Source organism: Chaetomium fimeti, assembly GCF_033439085.1.
Source record: "Chaetomium fimeti strain CBS 168.71 chromosome Unknown B0H64scaffold_4, whole genome shotgun sequence".
Taxonomy (NCBI): Eukaryota; Fungi; Ascomycota; class Sordariomycetes; order Sordariales; family Chaetomiaceae; genus Chaetomium; species Chaetomium fimeti.
In genome coordinates this window covers 45,268-65,769 of record NW_026944332.1, presented here as the reverse complement: position 1 = coordinate 65,769, position 20,502 = coordinate 45,268, and the positions used below count along the sequence as shown (strand labels likewise).

General features: G+C 57.1%; 8 protein-coding genes across 8 annotated transcripts; 5 read left to right on the top strand and 3 right to left on the bottom strand.

Annotated features, from left to right (window-relative positions):
- Positions 1-148: 148 nt before the first annotated feature.
- B0H64DRAFT_138266 (uncharacterized protein) lies at positions 149-6,489 on the bottom strand. Its single transcript, XM_062798242.1, has 4 exons — positions 5,888-6,489; positions 5,732-5,826; positions 662-5,674; positions 149-587 (listed from the first exon to the last, which is right to left on the bottom strand). Exons 1-4 carry the CDS (start codon positions 6,220-6,222, stop codon positions 397-399), a joined length of 5,634 nt encoding a protein of 1,877 aa, XP_062658620.1. The 5' UTR covers positions 6,223-6,489; the 3' UTR covers positions 149-396.
- A 2,843-nt stretch (positions 6,490-9,332) lies between these two features.
- Positions 9,333-10,970, top strand: B0H64DRAFT_322882 (thiamine diphosphate-binding protein; the record flags this gene model as incomplete). Its single annotated transcript, XM_062800585.1, has 3 exons — positions 9,333-9,746; positions 9,809-10,533; positions 10,838-10,970. The coding sequence occupies 3 exons, from the start codon at positions 9,333-9,335 to the stop codon at positions 10,968-10,970; spliced, it is 1,272 nt and encodes a 423-aa protein (XP_062658619.1).
- Positions 10,971-11,185: 215 nt separating this feature from the next.
- On the top strand, positions 11,186-12,636 carry B0H64DRAFT_340311 (ubiE/COQ5 methyltransferase family-domain-containing protein). The gene is made up of 2 exons (XM_062801227.1): positions 11,186-11,588; positions 11,670-12,636. Exons 1-2 carry the CDS (start codon positions 11,287-11,289, stop codon positions 12,445-12,447), a joined length of 1,080 nt encoding a protein of 359 aa, XP_062658618.1. The 5' UTR covers positions 11,186-11,286; the 3' UTR covers positions 12,448-12,636.
- A 1-nt stretch (position 12,637) lies between these two features.
- On the top strand, positions 12,638-13,354 carry B0H64DRAFT_138156 (uncharacterized protein). Its single transcript, XM_062798241.1, has one exon. It carries the CDS (start codon positions 12,828-12,830, stop codon positions 13,314-13,316), a length of 489 nt encoding a protein of 162 aa, XP_062658617.1. The 5' UTR covers positions 12,638-12,827; the 3' UTR covers positions 13,317-13,354.
- Positions 13,355-13,391: 37 nt separating this feature from the next.
- Positions 13,392-15,509, bottom strand: B0H64DRAFT_322958 (uncharacterized protein; the record flags this gene model as incomplete). The annotated part of the gene is made up of 3 exons (XM_062800587.1): positions 13,392-15,126; positions 15,180-15,291; positions 15,353-15,509. 3 exons carry the CDS (start codon positions 15,507-15,509, stop codon positions 13,392-13,394), a joined length of 2,004 nt encoding a protein of 667 aa, XP_062658616.1.
- Positions 15,510-16,633: 1,124 nt separating this feature from the next.
- B0H64DRAFT_138119 (Glyoxalase/Bleomycin resistance protein/Dihydroxybiphenyl dioxygenase) lies at positions 16,634-17,304 on the top strand. Its single transcript, XM_062798240.1, has one exon. The coding sequence runs from the start codon at positions 16,861-16,863 to the stop codon at positions 17,278-17,280; it is 420 nt and encodes a 139-aa protein (XP_062658615.1). The 5' UTR covers positions 16,634-16,860; the 3' UTR covers positions 17,281-17,304.
- A 270-nt stretch (positions 17,305-17,574) lies between these two features.
- B0H64DRAFT_431914 (uncharacterized protein) lies at positions 17,575-18,826 on the top strand. Its single transcript, XM_062805991.1, has 3 exons — positions 17,575-17,944; positions 18,006-18,403; positions 18,458-18,826. Exons 1-3 carry the CDS (start codon positions 17,791-17,793, stop codon positions 18,797-18,799), a joined length of 894 nt encoding a protein of 297 aa, XP_062658614.1. The 5' UTR covers positions 17,575-17,790; the 3' UTR covers positions 18,800-18,826.
- A 145-nt stretch (positions 18,827-18,971) lies between these two features.
- On the bottom strand, positions 18,972-20,367 carry B0H64DRAFT_358428 (glycoside hydrolase). Its single transcript, XM_062801649.1, has 3 exons — positions 19,675-20,367; positions 19,378-19,617; positions 18,972-19,305 (listed from the first exon to the last, which is right to left on the bottom strand). The coding sequence occupies exons 1-3, from the start codon at positions 19,978-19,980 to the stop codon at positions 19,138-19,140; spliced, it is 714 nt and encodes a 237-aa protein (XP_062658613.1). The 5' UTR covers positions 19,981-20,367; the 3' UTR covers positions 18,972-19,137.
- Positions 20,368-20,502: the final 135 nt, after the last annotated feature.

Genomic DNA, 20,502 nt, shown 5'->3' with positions numbered 1-20,502 from the left:
TCACTGCACGCTGACTACCGTGGTCTCAAGATATTCGAAACCCATGATAATTGTACCATAAGTCTTGCTATTGCGAGGTTGCCGAAGAAAGAGATACGGCCCTGTCCGGTCCAAACAAAATAACTACACTAAGTACACGGCCTCCCTCCCAATCATGCTTTTGCCCTCCGTGTTTCCCCCCCTCAAGACAGATGGAACGCCCCCTGACCCTCCTTCACTGCCGTAAACAGCTGCTTCCGTAGAATATCAATGTTCGAATAGTCGGGCAGCTTGAGGTAGTTGACACACGTCATGACGCTGGGGAGGTAGTCGTCCGACGTGTAGGGTGACTCGCTGGGCTTACAAACCACCGTGAACATGGGCGTGAGCTTCCTGAAGCCTGTTTGTAATGATTCGTTAGTTACCACGCCAAAGATACGAGATGGCGGAAAACCTACCACCAATAGGAAGCTTCGGGCTGCCCGTAGTAAACTGCAAGAAATCGCGGCGCTGAGCCGGAGTGAACTCGCTCATCGCCTGTAGCAAGTTCCTGACTGTCTTGCTATCCATGTTGTACCCGTGATCCGCCTTGACCGAATCCATCAAAGCTAAACAGACATGGTTAGATACGGCTCGCAATTCGTCGCAATTCATCGTGGCAAAAGGGGAAAAGGTTGCTTACTCTCGAGTGACCAATCCTCATCCACCCGTCCAAACAACGTGCATAACTCGTCCGGCGTGAAGGCGCTCAGCGCCGAGTATGGGAACACCTGCGAGAAGCCCGCCTGGAATGCATCCACCTGCCGACGGACTCCGGACCCCAGAGTCATGTCGATTACCTTCTCGAGATATAGGTCGACGTTGTCGATGGTCACCTGCGTCTGGGCCCCCTCGGGAATGAGCTCGATCTCCGGGTAGCCGGGCAGCGTGAAGTCGAGATACAAGTCGTCAATCCGGATCTTGTCGACCACGATGTTTTCCGTATCGATGACCTTCTGGGCCGCACTCCGACTCGGATCCTCGTCAATCGCCTTCTTCGCCAGCGCGAACTTCTTCACAATCATGAGCGATCTCGCAACCATCGGGTCGACCGACTTGATCGCGCCCAAAGACGGCCGAACAGCTGTCAGCTCCGCGCCGATGCGGAAGAAGATGGGGTTGAAGTTCACATCGATAATCCGGGAATCGATCATGGACCGCGCAACGAACTTGCCAAGCATCTTGTAGAGCTGAAGAATCTTGTCCCCTTCTTCGGAAGCCGCAAATGCTTCGCTGACCGGCCGAGGGAAGAGCCCGTTCGGGCCAAAGACAAACTCGTCATCTCCGTTGGGGTCATTGTCGCGCCAGAGCTTGAGCTTCTTCTTGCAGAACTCCTTGGAAACGGTCGAGTAGAACTCGAGCGTGGGTCCAAGTCCGGTGCCAACTTCGTCAAAGTATTCGACTTCTAGGATGCTTTGCGAAGCGCCGTAGAGCTCCATCACCTTTACGGCCGACTCGAGAATCTTGGATCGGGAAATCCGAACCTTTTGGCGCTGCAGGCGCCCGAGGAACGGCCTCTCGTCTCGCCGGTCTCGCCGAGCCTCTTCCTGAGATTGGGCGCTTTGCCAGCGGCTCATAGATCTGGCGTAACCGAAAGAGGTCGACTGTAGGAAAAGATGACGGGTCTCGAACGGGAACAGGAAGGGATAAAGCCTGGCCAGGTCTTCACTCCAGCTCGGGAGGCAGTTGCTCGCCACGATCAGCGGCTCCTCCAGCTGCCGGTTCAACTTGGCGGTAAGTTTGGTGTTGACGAACTGCGACAGGGGCTCGACATTGACTTTGAGAGTCTCCTTGTTTTCGACCAAAACATCGTCGATGTTGGCGTTAAGATCGTGTAGTTTCTTCAGCAGTCGCAGAATAGACGCCGTGACCGGAGACTTGGCCAGGGATCCAGGAGTGTTGCTGTCCTCGGAGTCCGCGCCCAGCTCGGTCGGGTTGCCAAAGGCGGCAGATTCTGTCGGGGGCGGACCAGGCACCCGCCTGAACTTGATAGGGTGAACGGACGACCAGACGGTGCGGCCATAATGGTCATTAGTCGTTTGCGCAGAGTTATGCACAGCACGGTATATAGTCGTCTCGTTGGGCACAACCTTGCCGTCAATACTGAACTCCAGGTGCCAATCTTGCGGGACGGACTGGATCGCGGCTGCATAGGACATTGGTCGTGAAGACCCGGCAGGAGTTGGAGTCCCAAGCAAAGCCGCGGTCAGCGCGCTTGAACGGTTGGGAAGCGAGGTCGTGGGTCGGCTCTGGCTCTGGGATGGAGTGGGCACTCTAGTCCCATCCTCCTGGCGTGCCGTCACCTTACCCCCAGCAACAAACTCTAGGTTCACGGCGGACGGGTCAGGCGTGGGCGCGTCTTCCATTCCCTCGTCAACGTCAGGGACCATATCCAAGGCGTCATCATCACCCATCTCCTCGTCATCCGACAGCTGCCTCTCATCAGCGCACTCGAGCGTATTCTCAACGTCATTCTCATTCTCTGGCGGCGGCGGCGGCGGCGGCGGCGGCGTCCCTTCCGACACCACTTGACGGCGAGAGGACCGGCGCAGTGTAGTCTTCTCCTTTGAGGATGAAGGTTCCGGTGTTGCTGGTGTGTCGTTTACTGGCTCTGACTTGGACTTGGACTTTCGGGTCGACCGCGAGCCTGATGGCTGCGATGATGTTGGAGCCGGAGGTGGCGCAGGGGCCTGGGCCAGACCCCCCGGCAGCGAGCGCTCCATTAACCGAGCTGCTGCCGCACTCATGGGAAGACCCGAACTGGCCATCGCAGCGAGCGCCCTCGAAACGGCCTCGCGCTTAGACGCACGAGGTCGATCCGAGAGGCTGATTCGAGGCCTCAAATAATCGTCGAGGGACTTCAAGGTAGTGATGGCGTGAATTGAGACCATGATGTTCCGATAATGTCGAGGAATGTCCGAATCATCATCAGCCACGAGCTTGAGTCGAATCTGCTTTGCTAGCATGGAAGTTGCACTGCTCCGATTGCTATCAAACGATTGGTGATGGACGGTAAGAACCTCAAAGTGTTCGGACCTGCTAAGCAAGTCCTGGAGCTTGTGGATCATGACACTGAGAGGGGTAGCGGGGGAATCGGCCGTCGCGGTCTTCGGCTTCGACTTGACGGTGTATCCCATAAACACTTGGAGGAACGCTGTCTGCGCCGCCACGGCGAGCTGCTCATCCGGGTTGCCCATGACCTCTTCTAGAACGCGGACGACGCCAGATGCGAGCAGTTCAGCGCTTGTGACACTCTCCAACACGTCCGAGTCGAAGTAAGACGCCAACCTCTTGAAGAGTTCGGTGCCGTTCTCGAGCGCCAGTTGTGACGAGAAGGTGCGGTGGAGGTAGAAGTTCTCAATCTCAGACGCCAAAGACGACAGACGGTCAAGTATTTCGGTCGCCTTCTTCTTCATTGCCTTTCCCTCCTCCTCGTTCTCGTGGACCTCAAGGAAATTCTTGGTACGTTCAATGATCCTCGTTTTCATAGACGGGAGGTCCGAGGGGAGGCGAGCGGGAGGCCCAGAAGTGGACATGGTGGAGCCCTCGGAGCTAACTGGAGAGGCCGACATGTCGTCCCGATTTTGTCCATCGACGTGCCCGTTCTCATTATCCTCATTCTCGTCGTCATCCTCTGAAGATTGGTGAGACTCGTCGTCGTCTTCGTCGTCCTCGTCGGCTTCCTCGTCCTCTTCGTGTTCGGCTTCAGACCCATCGTCGTCGGCATGGCCGTCGGCGAGCTCTGCCGAAGACCTGTTTGACTCCGGCTCAACCTCCAGCTCGGCTTCCGGCTCAGCATCCGTCTCCGGTTCATCCTCTGGCTCTGGAGTCTCATTGGTGGAAACCTTCAATTCCGGTTCTTGCACCGGCTCCGGTTCGGGCTCTACTTCCGGCTCGGGCTCCGGTTCCTGGTTGGCCAGTTTCGTGATTTCGGCGATCACGCCCTCGCGGTGGAGTTGATACCGATACACGGTGCCCAGGCGCCTCATCAGCAAGTCGGCAGCCGCTACTGCAGAAAGAACAAGCGAGGGGTGATCTTGTTGAGAAATGATTGACGCCAGGAAGGATGCGTAGGAGACCGACTTTAGGGCGTCCACGAGAATCTCTTCGTCCAGGTTCGAGAGCATCTTGAGCTGAGCCGTCAGGACCCTTTCTCGGACACTCAGGTTGACAGTGCTCGAGTAGGCGTCGGTGAGGGTGGGGAAAAGAATCATGCAGAACCGCCGGACCTCCTCTTTGCAGCCCTCGAGGAGCTCGATCCGCCTCTCGTTTGTAGTCTTTCTACGGGAACCGAGGGACGAGGGCGTGATAGGCTCAGCCGGTGGGCTGAGCTCAGGAAAGTCGCACGAGGCGGGATCGGCCGACTTTGGCAAATCCGGAAGAAGCTCGCAGATGACGTTGAGTGTTTCGATGATCTGGTCTCGCGGGCGGTGAATGAGCGCCTGCATGATCAAGACGCTATCAAGCTTCGAAGCGATGTCATCATGGCCACTCGGGGGGGACACGCCTGTCAGAATCTGATAAAGCGTCTCTACCACATTCATCTTGAACAGCTCGGCTGATAAGCGGGGGCTCGCCCGTGCGGCGAAGGCAAGGATTCGGAGGAACTGCGTGTGGATATGCGCGCCGATCAGGTTGGTGCTGCCCGGGACAAGGAGGCGGAGAATGGCCTTGAGCAGGTCGACACTGACGAGTTCCTCCAGCTTTGACGGGTGGAACCGGAAGCTCTCAACGATGCGGGTGACGCAAAGCGAGCCCTTCTCGACGACCTTCTGGTCGCTGCTTCCGAGAACATTAAGGAGGATTGGCATAACATCTCGAACGACGGGGAAGGTTTCTTGGTCGAGGTTCTGACAGCAGTTCGCAGCGGTGGTGACGGCAACCCGCTGCGTGCTTGTGGCGAAAAACTCTAGGTAGGAGAGGCAGGCAGTCAGGCCGCCTTCGCGGACGATACTTGAAGGGTATTCGATTGAGATCTTTTCCAGGGTGCTGAGCGCTTGCTCGGCCAAGTCGATGAAGGAAATCTCGAGCAACTTTTGGCATAGAATAGGGACGGCATGGCCGTAAACGACATTCGAAGTGCTGGCTGGCAGGGCTTCCATGAGGTTGGCAAGACAGCGGCATGCCAAGAGCATAATCTCTGGATTCTCTTCCCCCGTGAGCTCGTTCGGTTGCATCAAGCCTACCAGCTCCTTCACGAACGCATCGGGCGAGAAATGCCCCGAGAGTGTATCTTCGTTATGGATGAGCAAAAGCTCCGAAAGCTCCTGCAGCGCGATCAGCTGCATTGTGGGATCTTCCTTTTGTCGAAGGTTATGCAAGATCTCCCTAAGCCTTGAAGATGTGCCCGACACCATGCCAGTCAGCGTTCGGAGGGTGTTGGTGAGGCCCGGAACCGAACCGCCAGCGGCGCCAAAGCCGCCAAAGGGATCACCGACGTCGTCTTCGTCGTCGTAGCGCCGTAGGGCCTCCTCGTCCTCGTCATTCTCGTCACTATCCTCTGGGAATCTATCCTCGGGAGGAGGCGGCGGGGGCGGCGCTTCGGATGCCTTTTCGTGTTCTTCGGTGCCGCCCATAACGACGTCTTGGTCTTGTGCATCGTTGGAACCCCTCTTTGATCGCCGGCTCGAGGTAGGGGCGGGAACGGATGTGTCCACTAGAGATGGTTGGGTAAGACTACTAGAAGAGCGAGTGGGAGGTGACAAAAACATACCTCGCGTCTGCACAGGCTTCTTGTTGCGACTCGATCGCCGACTGGACGATGCGGTTGGCGGGTTCTCGGGGTGGTCGGCAGGGCCTGCCGGCGTTCTGTGTGGGTCTTACTTAGCATCTAATGCGATAATGAGACAACGTCTAGGGGTTAACATACCCAGGGCTCGACATGGCCGCGAGACTTTTGCCCTTCCTACGGGAAGACGGGGTCAATTCTGGGACGGGAGGTGGTTGCGGCGGGGGGGATGCTTGTGCAACCCGTTGTCGCTTGGGCCTGCGGGATGACGGCGGCGACTCGGCGGCACCTTGGGCGGGGCTAGTATTGTTCTTTCGCTTCCGAGCGCTCGGTGCCGGCTTCGGCGTCGGCGGGGCCGGCGGGGGAGGTGGTGCAGAGGTGGGAGTGGCGGTACCGGTAGTCGTACTTGAGGAGGCTGCTGCGGCTGCTTGGCTCGCTGCTTGACGGGCGGACGAGCGGGTAACCCTGGACGACATGAGTAAATATGAGTTCAAGACCTGCTTGTCATGGAGGCGACAGCAGGCAGGGTAAATAAGGAAGTTTTAGGAAAGGTCGCAGAGGTCGACGGCATCAAAGAAATTTGTGGGCAGTTGCAAGGGAGATCGCGATTGAGTGGCCGCCCGCGAAACAGAACATTTGTTGCCCAAGATTGTGGGGCAGTTTGAAGTCGAGCCGAGTTCCCTGCATGCGTCACAGCCCAAGCGAGCACGAGACCAAACCACCCAAAGGCAAACAAATGGAGTAGATTTTATCTCGCTCTCCTGTTCTTATTGTTCTTTTTCGACTTTGCACCGGTGTTCCGAAACTGCAGGTAGGCGCTGGGTGGTTGCAGGAAGCAGTGCCGTGTGATGTCTGGTCTCGATCGGTCGCTCGGCTGGGCACGGCGGAGGTAGGCGACAGAGTGGGAGGTTGACAGGACGCAAGTGCAGCACTCGGGACAAAAGGGAAAGAATCAGGAAACGAGTGGGGTGGGGGGGTTGTACCTTGAAGAAGAAGGAGGAGGCAGGAACGATGATGAAAGCGTGGGGGAGGCAGTCACGGCTGGTGATGATGATGATGCCAAAGGCAGGCGCGCTGGGTCGTTCTCAAGAGCCGTTCTGGACCGCGGATTTGCAGTGCGTCGTTCTGCCATGGATTACGCCATCGGAAGGCAGTCAGGCGGCGGTTCGGATGGGAGGCGGTTTGGAGGAAAATACGGTTTACTCATCGAACGATGGATTGTGTTGGGTATCGGGTGTTGGTTGCTTGGTGATGGTTCGGGGTCGGCGGCAGGTCGACTTCAGGCGGAGGTGGTTGGCTGGTGGGGATGCTTCAGCAATGGTGAGCGAAATGCTGCGTTGGACAAGGCGCCTGATGTCAGAGCATCTGGTTGGCGCTTGTTTCGGCGGGATCCTTGTGCCGGCTTCGGCCAAGAGAGACCGGCATGGGTGGCACGGATTGAGTGGATACGCTCCGGAGGGGCGGCGCGGGCGAGATTGAGATAAGCTCAACCTCCCCCAACCCGAATCATCCACCATCAAATCACCCCTCAAGGTGACGGGAGGGCGAGGCGGGCCCATAACTACCTAACTGCCCATGTCTGCCAATTACAGGTTCAGCCCAGCATAAAGAAAACACAAAATATAGCTTGCGGAGAGCACACAAAGTGACAATGCTGATTTAATGGGTTCTTGTCTAGAACCATCTCCAAACCAGTCTAGAGCTCTTCTTCTAACATGATCAGTTTCCAATCATAGAACTTGTTATGCCGGTTCTCTTTGGGACTTGTTTGGGCCGCAATGGTACTCTACTAATATTCATATATAGTACCTAACCTAGGTACTAAGAATTACGAAGGTGGAGAACCTTGCTGGGTAGGTCGTCAGTAGAGATATCTTACGCTGAACATACACCGGGTGCAGAGTGAGGACGACAGATTAACAGATGGTGGTAATCCCTGCCCGGTAGAGGCTGAACCAAAGTGATAATGCTTGCGTTGCCCCCGAGAATGGGAAAACAGGCAACTCAACGGCCTCGCGAAAAGGTTCGAAGAAGAGCATCAATGTCCCAGTCCAGGCCTCTCGGGGGGTGTCTGAAGTAAGAAAGAGATGGCAGATATACTAAGATTCATGTTATGGCGGTAATGGCGGCTGTTGAGGTCTTTGGGGTCTCAAATGCTAAACTTGAATGTTGCGTACCTAGTAGCCAAATTGATTTACAGTTAACTCCATAACGGCGAAGGCCGCTGTACAAGGCGCCGGATATTGAGTACACTTAGTTTAGGTATTTAGACAAACGAAATAAAACTCCCACCGCCTGGGAAGAGTAAAAATTTGGGGCCATGCCATGGTTCAAACACGTGCCGCTTGTCGTGCTCCTTTCGCAATCTCCACTTGTCGTTGAAAGGCTGAGAACGGTGTTCCTGGTACTTGCAAGCAAGTTCGTTGTTTTGGCCTAGATTCATAATTCTTCAGGCAGTGAGGGTGTCTGATTTCAATAAGCTCGGGGTACTTCTTCAGGGACTCCTCTATGGTGTATCGTTTATCGTTAGTGCTGTGGGCACTCGATGATGGCTTAGTTTAGACGGAGCTCAAGTGTCGGCTGGCCGGCCGGCATTGCACTCAACATTGTCATGAATGTGGAAGCGAGGACGTTTTATTTTGAGATGTGCATTCGGACTTTCAACTACAGGAACTAAAAATCGCCACGCTCGTGGACGAGCACCAGGTCACGAGTGGACACGATAACCTTGATTGTGTGTTTATGTTAATTCCGCTAGTACTGAACAATCCGGGTTTTCGACCGCCAAGGTATGTACTTGCAAAAGAACCAACAGAGCCACGCCACTGGTGTTTCGGGAGGACACAAAGTCTAGAATATGGCTGCGAGTGGTGAGATGTGGTCGGTCCAGGGGTTCGGCCCACCGGAGAAAACTAGATGTGTAGTCTTGGACAAAACACGGCCGATCTACAGTAGGTCCAATGTCCCGACGGGTTAATACACAATACACAGTAAACTGCCCACCATGTGCTTGATGAGACGAACCTGGGTTTGTTGACTTTGCAGGCAGGTGAGCAGGGAGCAAGGAGCCGCAGATGCCAAGCTCTCCTCCGCGGGAAGGTTTCGTGGAGCACCCCAGACAAATACACCCCTGAACGCCAAGACCCCGCGAACATGCACGGTTTCCGTCGGCACAAGTGACGTCGTTATCCCGGAACAGCGCCAGCTGACCTCTCTCCTCCCGCCCCGAGGGACGACGTCCTTTTTCCCATTCCATTGAAGGGCAATGGACTGAAATCTTGACATCTACCACTCCATTTGACAACCTCTTCCTCCAATTGACACTGCCCGCCGTCTAGAAATGAAGAGAATGCGCCTGTCCCGCCCTCATGGGGCGTTCTTGCGTCTGGGAGGGACTCAGTTCTCTCCCTTAGCCCAATCCACACAGCTACTCACCTCCTCATCGACCGGGTCCCCGGGTCTTCACCACAAACGCGACAATTACCAGCGACAGCAAACCCGCCGACATGCCGGTTCCATCTCGCAGCGCCCGGACTCCAAGCACGTCATGTTTCCCGGGGCGGTCAAGTCGGCCTTTAGCAGCAGCATGCAATTCGAGCAGCCGGCGGGCTACCCGGCGCTGCCGACGTACCGGGCGATCGACCAGAACGGCGTGGCCGTCGACCCGAGCTTCGAGCCCGACCTCAGCGACGAGGAGGTGGTCAAGCTGTACCGCGACATGCTGACCGTGTCCGTCATGGACCTGATCATGTTCGACGCCCAGCGCCAGGGCCGGCTGAGCTTTTACATGGTGTCGGCTGGTGAGGAGGCCGTGTCGGTGGCGACTGCGTCGGCGCTTGAGAAGGAGGATGTCGTGTTCTGCCAGTATCGCGAGCAGGGCGTCTTTAAGCAGCGCGGGTTTACCCTCGCCGACTTTATGAACCAGCTGTTTGCGAACCATAAGGATCCTGGGAAGGGCAGGAACATGCCGGTGCACTACGGCAGTCGGGAATTGAATATCGTAGGCGAACTCCTGCGTGGCACGGGATATTAGTCCATGTTATGCTGACTACCTTGTTCCAGCACACCATCTCTTCGCCCCTTGCGACGCAGCTTCCGCAGGCTTCCGGCGCCGCCTATGCCCTCAAGATTCAGCGGATGCAGGACCCCAGCATACCTCCGAGAGTGGTAGCAGCGTACTTTGGCGAGGGCGCAGCCAGCGAGGGCGACTTCCATGCTGCCTTGAACATCGCGGCGACTCGGTCCTGCCCGGTCATCTTTGTCTGCCGCAATAACGGGTACGCTATCTCGACGCCGACGCTAGAGCAATATCGTGGCGACGGCATCGCCAGCCGCGGTCTTGGATACGGAATTGAGACGATTCGCGTGGACGGTAATGACTTTTGGGCCGTCCGCGAGGTGATGAAGAAGGCGCGCGAGATCGCCTTGCAGGACGGCGGCAGGCCCGTTCTGATCGAGGCCATGACATACCGCGTCAGCCACCACAGCACATCGGACGATTCGTTTGCCTACCGCGCCAAGGTAGAAGTGGAGGACTGGAAGAGGCGGGACAACCCGATCGCGAGGCTGCGCAAATGGATGGAGGCGAAGGGGTGCTGGGACGAGCACAAGGAGAAGGAGGCCCGCGAGAGTATTAGGCGGGATGTGCTCAAGGCCTTCTCTGAGGCCGAGCGCGAGAAGAAGCCACCGGTCCGGACCATGTTCGAGGACGTGTACGAAGAGCTGACGCCGGACCTGCAACAGCAGATGAAGGAGTTAAAGAGCCAGCTAGAGAGATACCCTGATGAGTATGACCTTGGGGAGTTTGTGGGCGGGAAGGAAACTCTAGACAAATAGCGAGCGAGCGCGCGAATTCATCTGATTTTGGCCGACCTTTTTCCTAGGTATGTACTGTGTACGTTAGATTGTGTTGTTTCCAGCAACCCCTCACCCGGCAACCCGAGTCACCGGCTTGTGCGACTGCAGCAACTTTATCGTGTGCCTCCCACAAGATACAATTGCAACCCCAGTCAAATCCAAACAACCAACCTAACCATCAGCACAACCTGAAATCCCACCTTTAATTTACTCAAGCAGCATGACGGACGAAAGCCGCATTGTCATCGCCGTGCTCTGCGTCTTGAGCATCGCTGCACTTCTCGGCGTGCTCGGTATCAAGTACGTCCGGACGGCCACTCGTGCTATGGTAAAGTCGCGCGAGGCCCGTGACTCCGAGGCCCAGTAAGCCAGGTACGTGCGACTGCATCCCAACAGGCGGTACGTCGGTGGTATTGGTGAGGTGCAAGGACGGCGGCACGGCGGGAACAAACAAACTCGAACGTCAACCCCACCATCCATTCCACCCCCTTGGCGCGCATCTCGACCCCGCAAACAGGGCTGAAACACACAGGGCGTTGGATTCCCGGGTGTCAAGCCACATGAGACAGCCACACCTCCGGGCGGACCCGATTTATTTTTCGGCAAGCAAGCATGCATGAGCTGATCCCGAATTCTTCCAGATCTGGTCCCGGAGCTGTCTCGGTGCCGTGAACTTGCTCAACATGGCAGCCCGAACAGCCCTCAGAAGGGCCCTCCGCCCCGTACGGAGGAGCGCCTTTACACATCCCGAGCTACAATTACGATCCACACGACCCTTCTCAACAACACTCCTTTCCAATAGCCCGACACCGAATACCTCCCCCGACTATGCCGTCCCCGATCCGTCCAGGCCAACCCACTTCGGCTTCGAGACAGTAACAGAAAGCGAGAAGCGGGAGCGCGTGGCGGGTGTCTTTACCAGCGTAGCAGAGTCGTACGACCGCATGAACGACCTCATGTCCTTTGGCTGGCACCGAGTGTGGAAGTGCGTTCTCCCCTTAGCCCCCCTTCGCCGCCCTCCCCAGTCACCACACCCACACTAACCACACCAAACCCCCCTTAACAGAGACCACTTCGTCGCCTCCCTCAACCCCGGCTTCTCCCCCCTCACCACCGGCCCCGACCCGCGCGGGCCGCAGCACATCCTCGACATCGCGGGCGGCACGGGGGACATCGCCTTCCGGATGCTGCGCACCGCCCACGAGCTCAACGGCAACACCGACGTGCGGGTGACGATATCCGACATCAACCGGGCGATGCTCACAGTCGGCAAACAACGCGCCGGACAACTCCCCGCCTCCCAACAAGCAGCACTCTCCTTCGTCGAAGCCAACGCCGAGAACCTCACCCAGACACGCCCCCTGCACGCCTACCCGTCCGCAGTCGAGCCGACAACCCACGACGCGCAAGGCAACCAGGAGCAAGCCTTCTTCGACCCGGCCACCGCCACCGGCGGAATCGCAGCGGAATCAGTCGACCTCTACACGGTGGCCTTCGGGATCCGCAACTTCAGCAACATACCCGCGGCGCTGCGCGAAGCGCACCGAGTCCTAAAACCCGGCGGGGTGTTCGCGTGCCTGGAGTTCAGCAAGGCTTCGCGGTTCCCCGTGTTCAACGCGCTGTACAAGGAGTGGTCGTTCCGGGCGATCCCGCTGATCGGGCAGCTGGTGGCGGCGGACCGCGACAGCTACCAGTACCTGGTGGAGAGCATCGAGCGGTTCCCGAGCCAGGCCGAGTTCCGCGACATGATTGTGGATGCCGGGTTCGTCGTGGCCGGGCAGGGATACGAGGATTTGACCGGGGGGGTGGCGGCGATTCACAAGGGGATGAAGCCGCGGGCTTGATTGACGTACATATTGTTGCGTCGGTGTGTAATAGCGGAGGCTTGTGTGTACATGTACGATCCTTGTGTGCCATAACATAAACTAGATCCGGGCATCCCGCTCAGTCGTATTAGAAGGGGCGTGGATATTTAGCGATGATTTACAACCACACCTTGAAATGACGCGGCTTTCGGGGCTACCTTGGCCACTTTACCACAAGGTTTCGATTGGGGGTCACATGTTAGAACGATATATGTAGTTGGTACAATGCTGTTGAGGGCGTCGAGATCACAATATGGGACAAGACCACATCCCATCCCCCCACGCAAAACGATGGCACTCGCAAGCGAATATTCACTACCAACTACATCCCAGCAGAAGCACAAGATGTCGCCTCGCTGATGCTACCGCTAACTCCCTTGGCGGGGCGCGAAAGTGGTTGCAGTGTAGTTGGTGTCCCGGGTGGACGAGGGCAAGTGAAAAAAAAACCAGTTCAAGAGGCAGCCAACCAACCAACGACCAACGGATCTCTAAACTCCCCCACCTTCCGATCCCCAAGCGCAGTTCCAGAAATATCAAGAGTCACAGGGATCTTTTGCTTCTTTTCCGAACCACCTCCCCCGTTGTTGTGTATTATCTCCGAAGCCAAGCAAAGAAGAAGCGAGCCCAATCCATCCAGGTTCCGCCCTTCCAGAAGAAAAAGAAACAAAGAAACAAGGTTGGCTGCCGAGAGGCGAGCCGAATATCATCACAGTGAAATGGTGTCGTCGATGGGATTGTGTTGGTGGAAGGAGGAAGCCAAGGTTGTCGCGTGTCGTAGTCGGTTCGTGGGATTTCATCCTCCTTGCATGATCGGCCGTCGTCGACGTGGGCTGGCTGCCATGGGTTGAGGACGGCGAGTGAGCACGCCGCTACCAACCCTCTGTCGACAAGCGGGACGCTGCCAGGGCCTCAGGCTGAGCCACCTAAGAGTCAGCCGGAGGAGCAGGGCTAGCGCCCTCGTTCTTGATACCACCCCGTGGGCCTCTGCCCCGCCCCCGCTCCCCACCGCGACCACCGCGTCCGCCACGTCCACCGCGACGCCCGGCACCTTCGCTGTCGCTAGCACCTCCGCCGCCGGCGCTTCGGTACCCGCTCTGGGGATTGCTACCATCCCGACCACCGCGGCCGCTGCCCCAGTTGCCAGCACCGCCGCGCGAGAATTGACGGGGGGCGGGGGGAGAAAAGATCTTGACCAGCGGCTTGGAGCGATCCTCCTGACCGGGGGCGCGGTTTTTAACGTCGTCAGGAAGACGCTCCATGGCAGCATCCCGGTCTTCGGTCGTCTTGAACTGCGCCACCTTGTTATTAACACCCCAGCGGTCGATCTTGATGATCTTGGCCTTGTCATCCTCGGAGAACAAGTCTCGGACCTGGTCATCGCTCTGGGCATTCATAACGAAGAGGCCGATAATGTTATCGGCCGGATTCTTGGGGGCTGGGGCCGCATCGGGTGCGTTTGCAGCGCCGTTAGAAGAAGCCGGTGCCGCCTTCTCTTCCCGAGGCGCCGGGGAAGTAGCCGGCGGGGGCTGGGGCGTGGCTGGCTTTGTTTGCGGGGGGGGTGCCGGTACCGGGGCGACGACCCTCGGCTGAGCGGCAGGGCTGGCCGCCGGTGGTGCGGAAGGGCCTGTGTGGATGACCGGGCTACTACCGGCAGCGATAGGGGCGGGCTGAACACCGGGTTGCTGCTTGGCTCCACGGTGAGAGAAGTTGAATCCCTGGGCGCGCATCTCGGTTCCGATTCTGCCGTCCTGGATCTCTAGGACGAGCCAGCCAAAGGCAGCATCCGCGAGGTTGAAGTTCCACATGTTCTTGAAGGCGCTCTCGTCGACCTGGCCCAGGGCCGCGGCCGACTGGCCGGCAGCAGCGCCGCCAAATGGGTTCCCGCCCGCGGCAGTCGTAGGCATCTTCTCAACGACCGCCAGTGCGTTCTTTAATAGGGTCTGTTGGGCCTCGACCTGGCTGATAGCCGGCTCGACTTCACCCTTGACCGTGTCCCACACATCGTTGAAGGACGCTTTGGACGCTGCGAGCTTGCCGCGGTAATGGTCCAGGGTAGGGTTAACGCTGAATTCGTTGTACGAGCTTCCATACCTAAAGTGCAAGCCAGCCGACACGGAGAAATCGGACTTGAGAGTAACCGACAACTGGTTCAGGATACCCTCGCGAGCCGGGGACGCGTGTGTGATAAAGATGCGGGTTTCGGTGGGGTCGTAAACGCGGTTTGCCGTGTCGACGAGCTCGCCCATCTGCAGCAGAGTTGTCCACATGGTGCCCTGGCCGCCAGCGATCGTCGTCCGTCCCTCGCCGTTGTCGAAAAGCTTGTGCATGACGACGGCGCCGCCCAGCCCGAGAAGCCGGAGCTTCACGCCGCCGACCTCCAGCAACATGGACTGAGCCTCGTCGATGATGAAGAGGTTGTGCACCTTATACTCCTTGGACCGAAACTTCTCCAGCACCCGCACATCCTCACACGCACCCCATACCGTGTAGACCGGTACCTCCAGCTTCAGCTCGCCGGTGATGAGCTGGGGGAGCTCTGAGAGTGGCAGTTCGCTTGCGTCGAACCGTGACTTGACCGGGCCCTGAACGCCCTGCGCGATGAGCTTCTTCGTGGCCTCCGAGATGAGCGGGGAGTATTGGGCGACATGCTTTAGGGTCCTGTCGCAATAACAGTCAGCAGGGGCCGTGGCCAGATTTTCATGTCAACTCACTTCTCGGCGATGCGGTCGAGAGATGTCTCATCGTAGAAGCCAAAATCGCCGGTGTGAATGATGTAATCCGCACGAGCCGAGCGGGCGAGGTCGTTGAGGGAGCGGAGGTTGCCTATGTATCCATCGTCAACAAACCGAGGTCGCGCAGTCTGGGCACTGCTGGGTATTCGCACCTCGCACATCGGCAATGCAGAGCACTCTAATAGGACCGCTCTGGATAACACGGCCTTGGTTCGGAAGCAGAGGGGTGGCGCCAGGAACGGGGCCGCTAGCGCCGTTGGGCAGGTAGCCCTGGTTGTAAGGGGTCGGACGAGGTTGCTGGTCTGGCATTAGCTGTGTGCGAACACTTCGAGCGTCGCACGTGCCGAACTCGCAGCACATGGTGCGCGGCTATTATGCGATAAAATCGATACAAGAATGAATCGGGGCGCTTGTATATCGAGTTGGCAGAAGGGTAGGATGGTAGTGTAGCGGGGACCGGGCAGAAACTCACAGAGGCCATCCCGCAAGTTGATTCCGCGCGCGATTCGGGGCAAGGCGGACTAGAAAATCGAAGGGAAGGAAGAAGTCGTTGTTGACGTGGGGATCAGCGGAGGCTGAGAATCGAGGAGGCGCGACCGATGTTCGTAAAATCAACCGAAGCTAGCGCAGCCGAGACGGGTATCAAAAACTTAAGAAGAGAAAAGCGCTCCTGGGGCAAGAGCCAATAAAGCAGGTCGCGGCGGAGGCGATGTTCGTGGAGGAAAATCGAAGAGGAAGAGGATGGTGATTACGTCGGTCGTGGCTGAAGTTTTTCGAAAAGTCGAGGTTGCCCAGCACTGACTGCTGCGAATCTTTGAATGGCTGAAGTGCAACTGCGGCAATGGCAGCTCTGCGTGGGCGACAAGGGGGAGGTCCGTTGGCTTGGCCCTGTCGGGCTTAGCGTTGAAATGTTCGACCCCACCAGCCAGGCGGGGACCACTTACCCTGCGACAAAACATCGAATGTGGATGCGTTTGATGATTCACACTCCGAGTCCGGTCAATTCTCGAATACTGACGCGCTTTGAGGAGAACGACTCCCAGGCACACCATGGGAATAAAAAGCCGGACTTCAAATGTCGAATGTCGACCAACCTCGACCACAGAAATGGAACAACATCATCCGGCAGCCAGAATAAACTGCTTCAAACCCAGTACTCGATTTTTCTTTTCTTTTCGATTTCGATTCCTCGATATAGACAATAGAAGTTTTCCTTTACTACCTTATGTACCGTCCCCGGCCAAACATCCCGCCCGTGTTTGTAACCGGGAAATCTAACTACGCCTTGTAACCCGGGAATACTACTGCGAAGCACACGAGCTAGCACCATCTTATCGAAGCCCAGGCCGGGCGTGGACTTGCGGCGGTCAAGCGAAGCAGCCTTGGCCCCGCCATAAAGAAGCCCCGCCAACCTCGTGCTCTCGCTTCCTACACATCCATAACAATTCGAAAGGTCGATTTAGCCACCAGCAAGTTTCGTTCATTTTTGAGCCGGGGTTGGGCCGGGAGGGGAAGGTCTTCGAAAATGAAGCTGCCCAAAATGCCGCTTCATTGCTTCAACCTTCAGCCCCAACCTTTGACACTCCCCGCCCGCTAACTCAACCGAGTTATTGCCCTCTCGCAGGCCATTCAGCAGTACTCGTCGACAGTGACAAGCACAATGGCGGACAAAAACCAAGTCCAGTCGGCGTGGAAGATCATCCCACATTTCCGGTCTGACAATATCCAAACCACGGTCGACTTCTACACACGAGTGCTTGGTTTCACGGTTGGCGGCATCCACACAGATGATCAGTCAGGCAAACAGACATTCTGTTCGCTCTATGCGGGTGACAAAGCGGCGGCCAACATCTACTTCTCCAGTGCTGTTACGCAGTCGTCGGCATGGATCGCGTTAGGCACGGCAGAGCTGGATGACTTCTACCAAGAGCTAAAGTCGCACGGGAATGCTGAGATGGTAGAGGACATCGCAGATAAGGAGTGGGGATACCGGCAGTTTACAATCAAAGATACGGACGGGAACAGGCTCACCTTTTTCAAGTTTCTGGAGGATGGAAATCCCGGGAATGGAGCAGAGTGAGGAGACAGGTCGATGAATACCCCGCCGATTCCCTCACGGAACATGCCTCATCCATACGTGTTTTGGGAAGAGGGGGACGGATTGTCCCCTGCTCCCGGGCAGACCTTGGACCAATTGCAGGCATGCCGGAAAGCCTCCGTTGATCGTTGACGACGTGGGCACAGCCGAATCTGTTCGACCAGGCCCACGTAAGCCGTTGGAGTTTTCAGCTCTACACAGACCATCCCTTTCTTGGATGTGATGAGAATCTTCCTGATAAGTCCGCATTGGTCCGGGGTATGAAAAACGGACTAGTTGGTGCATGAGAAGAAGAATGATTGATGTCGTGGCGTACATGAGACCAGACAAACTTGAAGCTTATTTCTCTCTAAGTCGTTTTCGGTCGAGGGCATTGCATACCATCGTTGCGTGATGGATCATAAATTCGACGCCTTTCGCAGGTGTCAGAGACACGGCACTCAGATCTTGTCAAACATAATCCCTTAATCCCTATTTCTGCAGAAGTTCACGATGGTCTCACTTCGGTTCCTCGCCACTGCAACGCTGCCGTTCCTCTGCGCAGCCCAAACCCCAGCGGAAGTTTATGACGCTAGCTATGGCAACGGCTCGTCCATTCTCCTCAGTATCGGCAACGGGGGCGCTGGGCAGAGCGGGCTGATCAAAGGTATCTAGTCAATCCAAGGGCGGCCCTCGAGGACAGGTCTTAACTCAAGCCTGGGGAATAGCTCTCGCAGATGCCTTCATCGAGGACAAGGTCTCGAACGGGTCAGACCCCTTCAGGGTTGCCTGGTATCAAAGTGATACAACATACAGCATCAACTACCTCAAGGATGGCCTGATCGACATCGGCATCACGTACAGCACAGCAGCGGAAAGGATAGCTATCGAGCAGGGCATCGCATTAGCCCCTGACTACTACGCCTGGCGAGACCATTTCCTTATCGTCGGTCCCCCCTCCAACCCTGCCAACATCTCGGGTGACTCCGACATCTACACCATCTTCTCCGACTTGCACGAGGCTGCCGAGGCCGCCAACACAACCCCGTCGGTGCGGTTCTTAAGCCGCTACGACAAATCCGCGACCAACATCAAAGAGTCCGACCTCTGGATTAGCATCGGCCAGGTACGCCCCCCCCCTTTCTCCTACCCCACCCCAAACACTAACACCCCCCCCCAGGTCCCCTGGTCAACAGCCTACTCGACCTGGTACCACCAATTCATCACCTTCCCGATCCAAGCCTTAACCGCCGCCATCCTGCTGGACGAGTACACGCTCACGGACCGGGGCACCTTCCTCTCGCTGCCGGCCAACCTGACGAGCGAGACGACCATCTTCAAGGCCGCGACCGACGACGCCGAGGACCCGCTGCTCAACCCGGCGCACCTGCTGGTAGGCGCCAGGGCGCCGAACCCCGAGATGGCTAAGGATTTTGCGGGGTGGTTGGTGGGGAGCGAGGGTCAGGGTGTGGTGAGGGGGTTTGAGAAGAATGGGGAGCAGTTGTATAGCCCGGCGCCGTAGATGGGGGGTTGTGGTAGGGGGTTGGGGGACGGGGGTGGCAAGGACGTCATGGTACCTAGGTATGTTGATGGTGTCTTCTCAGTCATGATGAATTATGCGGCCTCGAATGCCGATGCCGCACTTCTACAAGCGTCTGATGTTTGGGAACACTTCGATAATCCCAGGGAAAGATGTAAAACGAACCATCGAACACTAATGATTGGATACGTAGAGTAGCTATCCACGTAAAGGTACCTGTCATGTTGGCCATGTTATCCCTACTGTCATCTCATTTATCTCCACATATCCACCCCATGTTCCCTTGACACACTAGCAGCACGACCATCAAGCCACACCCCTTAGTTAGGCCATTGCTCCGGGCCAGGCATGGGAGCAAAGTCGGGGGGCGGCTGAGCCCAGCTGTCGAGCTGAATCGCAGGATCGTTGGGCTGGTAACCACCAGGGAACTTGATGGTGGGTCCCGGCGTCTTGCCGTTGTAGTCGCTGGCAATGTCGAGGTGGGCGCACTAGAAGCGAGCCCAGTGTGTCAGTAAGTGAACAAACAAAGAACAGAAGACTCGGATCTGTCCGGGACTCACCTGGAAGTACATCTCCTTCTGGCGGTAGGGCTGGTGGATGCTCATTTGCTCGATGCGCATCAGGTACTGGCCGGCGGGGATCTCGCTGGGGAGCTTGAACTCGAACTGCTTCAGGTCCCGCGTCAACCAGCCCTGGTCGGTGCCGTTCCACGGCATCATGGTGCCCAGTTGGTACACCTTGAACCAGTCGCCGGAGCCGTCGTAGTCACGCACGTCCCCGGGCGCCTTGGACAGGTAGATCTGTTCGATAACATGGTTAGCTGGAGTAGGGGAAGGGGCTTGAGGGGGTGGACTTGCCGTGACCGGGCCTGGGTGGTAGATGCCAAAGTCGAGATGGAGGTGGAATCCAACCGAGTCTTTTCCGGCAGTCACCTTGGCCGTCTTGGGCTGGGAGCGGTGGTTCCACGAGCCCTTGTTGCAGCGGAAATCATCACTGCTGAGGATCTCCGGCGTGAAAGAGGGCTGGAAGCCGTTGTCATGCTCGCGGACGTATTCATAGGCCTCCGTCTTGACGCCATTGAGCATCAGATGCGGGAAGAGGAAGTGGGCATGTGAAAGCTGCGGGAGCAGGGCGAGCGCCCCGTAGGCAAGAGACAAGTGCATAGTGAGCTGATCGGCCGGGGTATCGAGAGAGAGGGTTGGGGCTGAGTGATGTGATGGCTAGGATCTGGTGGAACGGTTTTTTTCAAGGCTGGGTTAAGAGGACCAATTTATACTCGGTCGACCGATCGTTCCCAGCCTGCTTGGGTACCATCTTCACTTGCCGACTTTGTCATTCCCGGAATACCATCCACGTCCTTCTTGGATTCTAGTGTTGCGTTGAACGCTTGGGTCTCTCGAGACATCCGGGCCATGATGATTTAATCTCGAGAACCAACATCGACGAAGTTGACCATTGGAGGATGTTTGTTGTTCGGGCGATCAGCGGAGGGGCCACTGGATGTCCGAGTCTTGAAGCGTGAGGGAATGGGACGTGCGATCTCGTTTTACCCAGGCGCTCGAATAAGATACAAGATCGACCGAGGGACTCGAAACAAGCCCGGTTGATGGCTGCGACATGGTTTAGCGAATACTACCTCGCTGGCTTGCCGCTTACAGAAGCGGGATAAGTACCGAGGTGAGGAT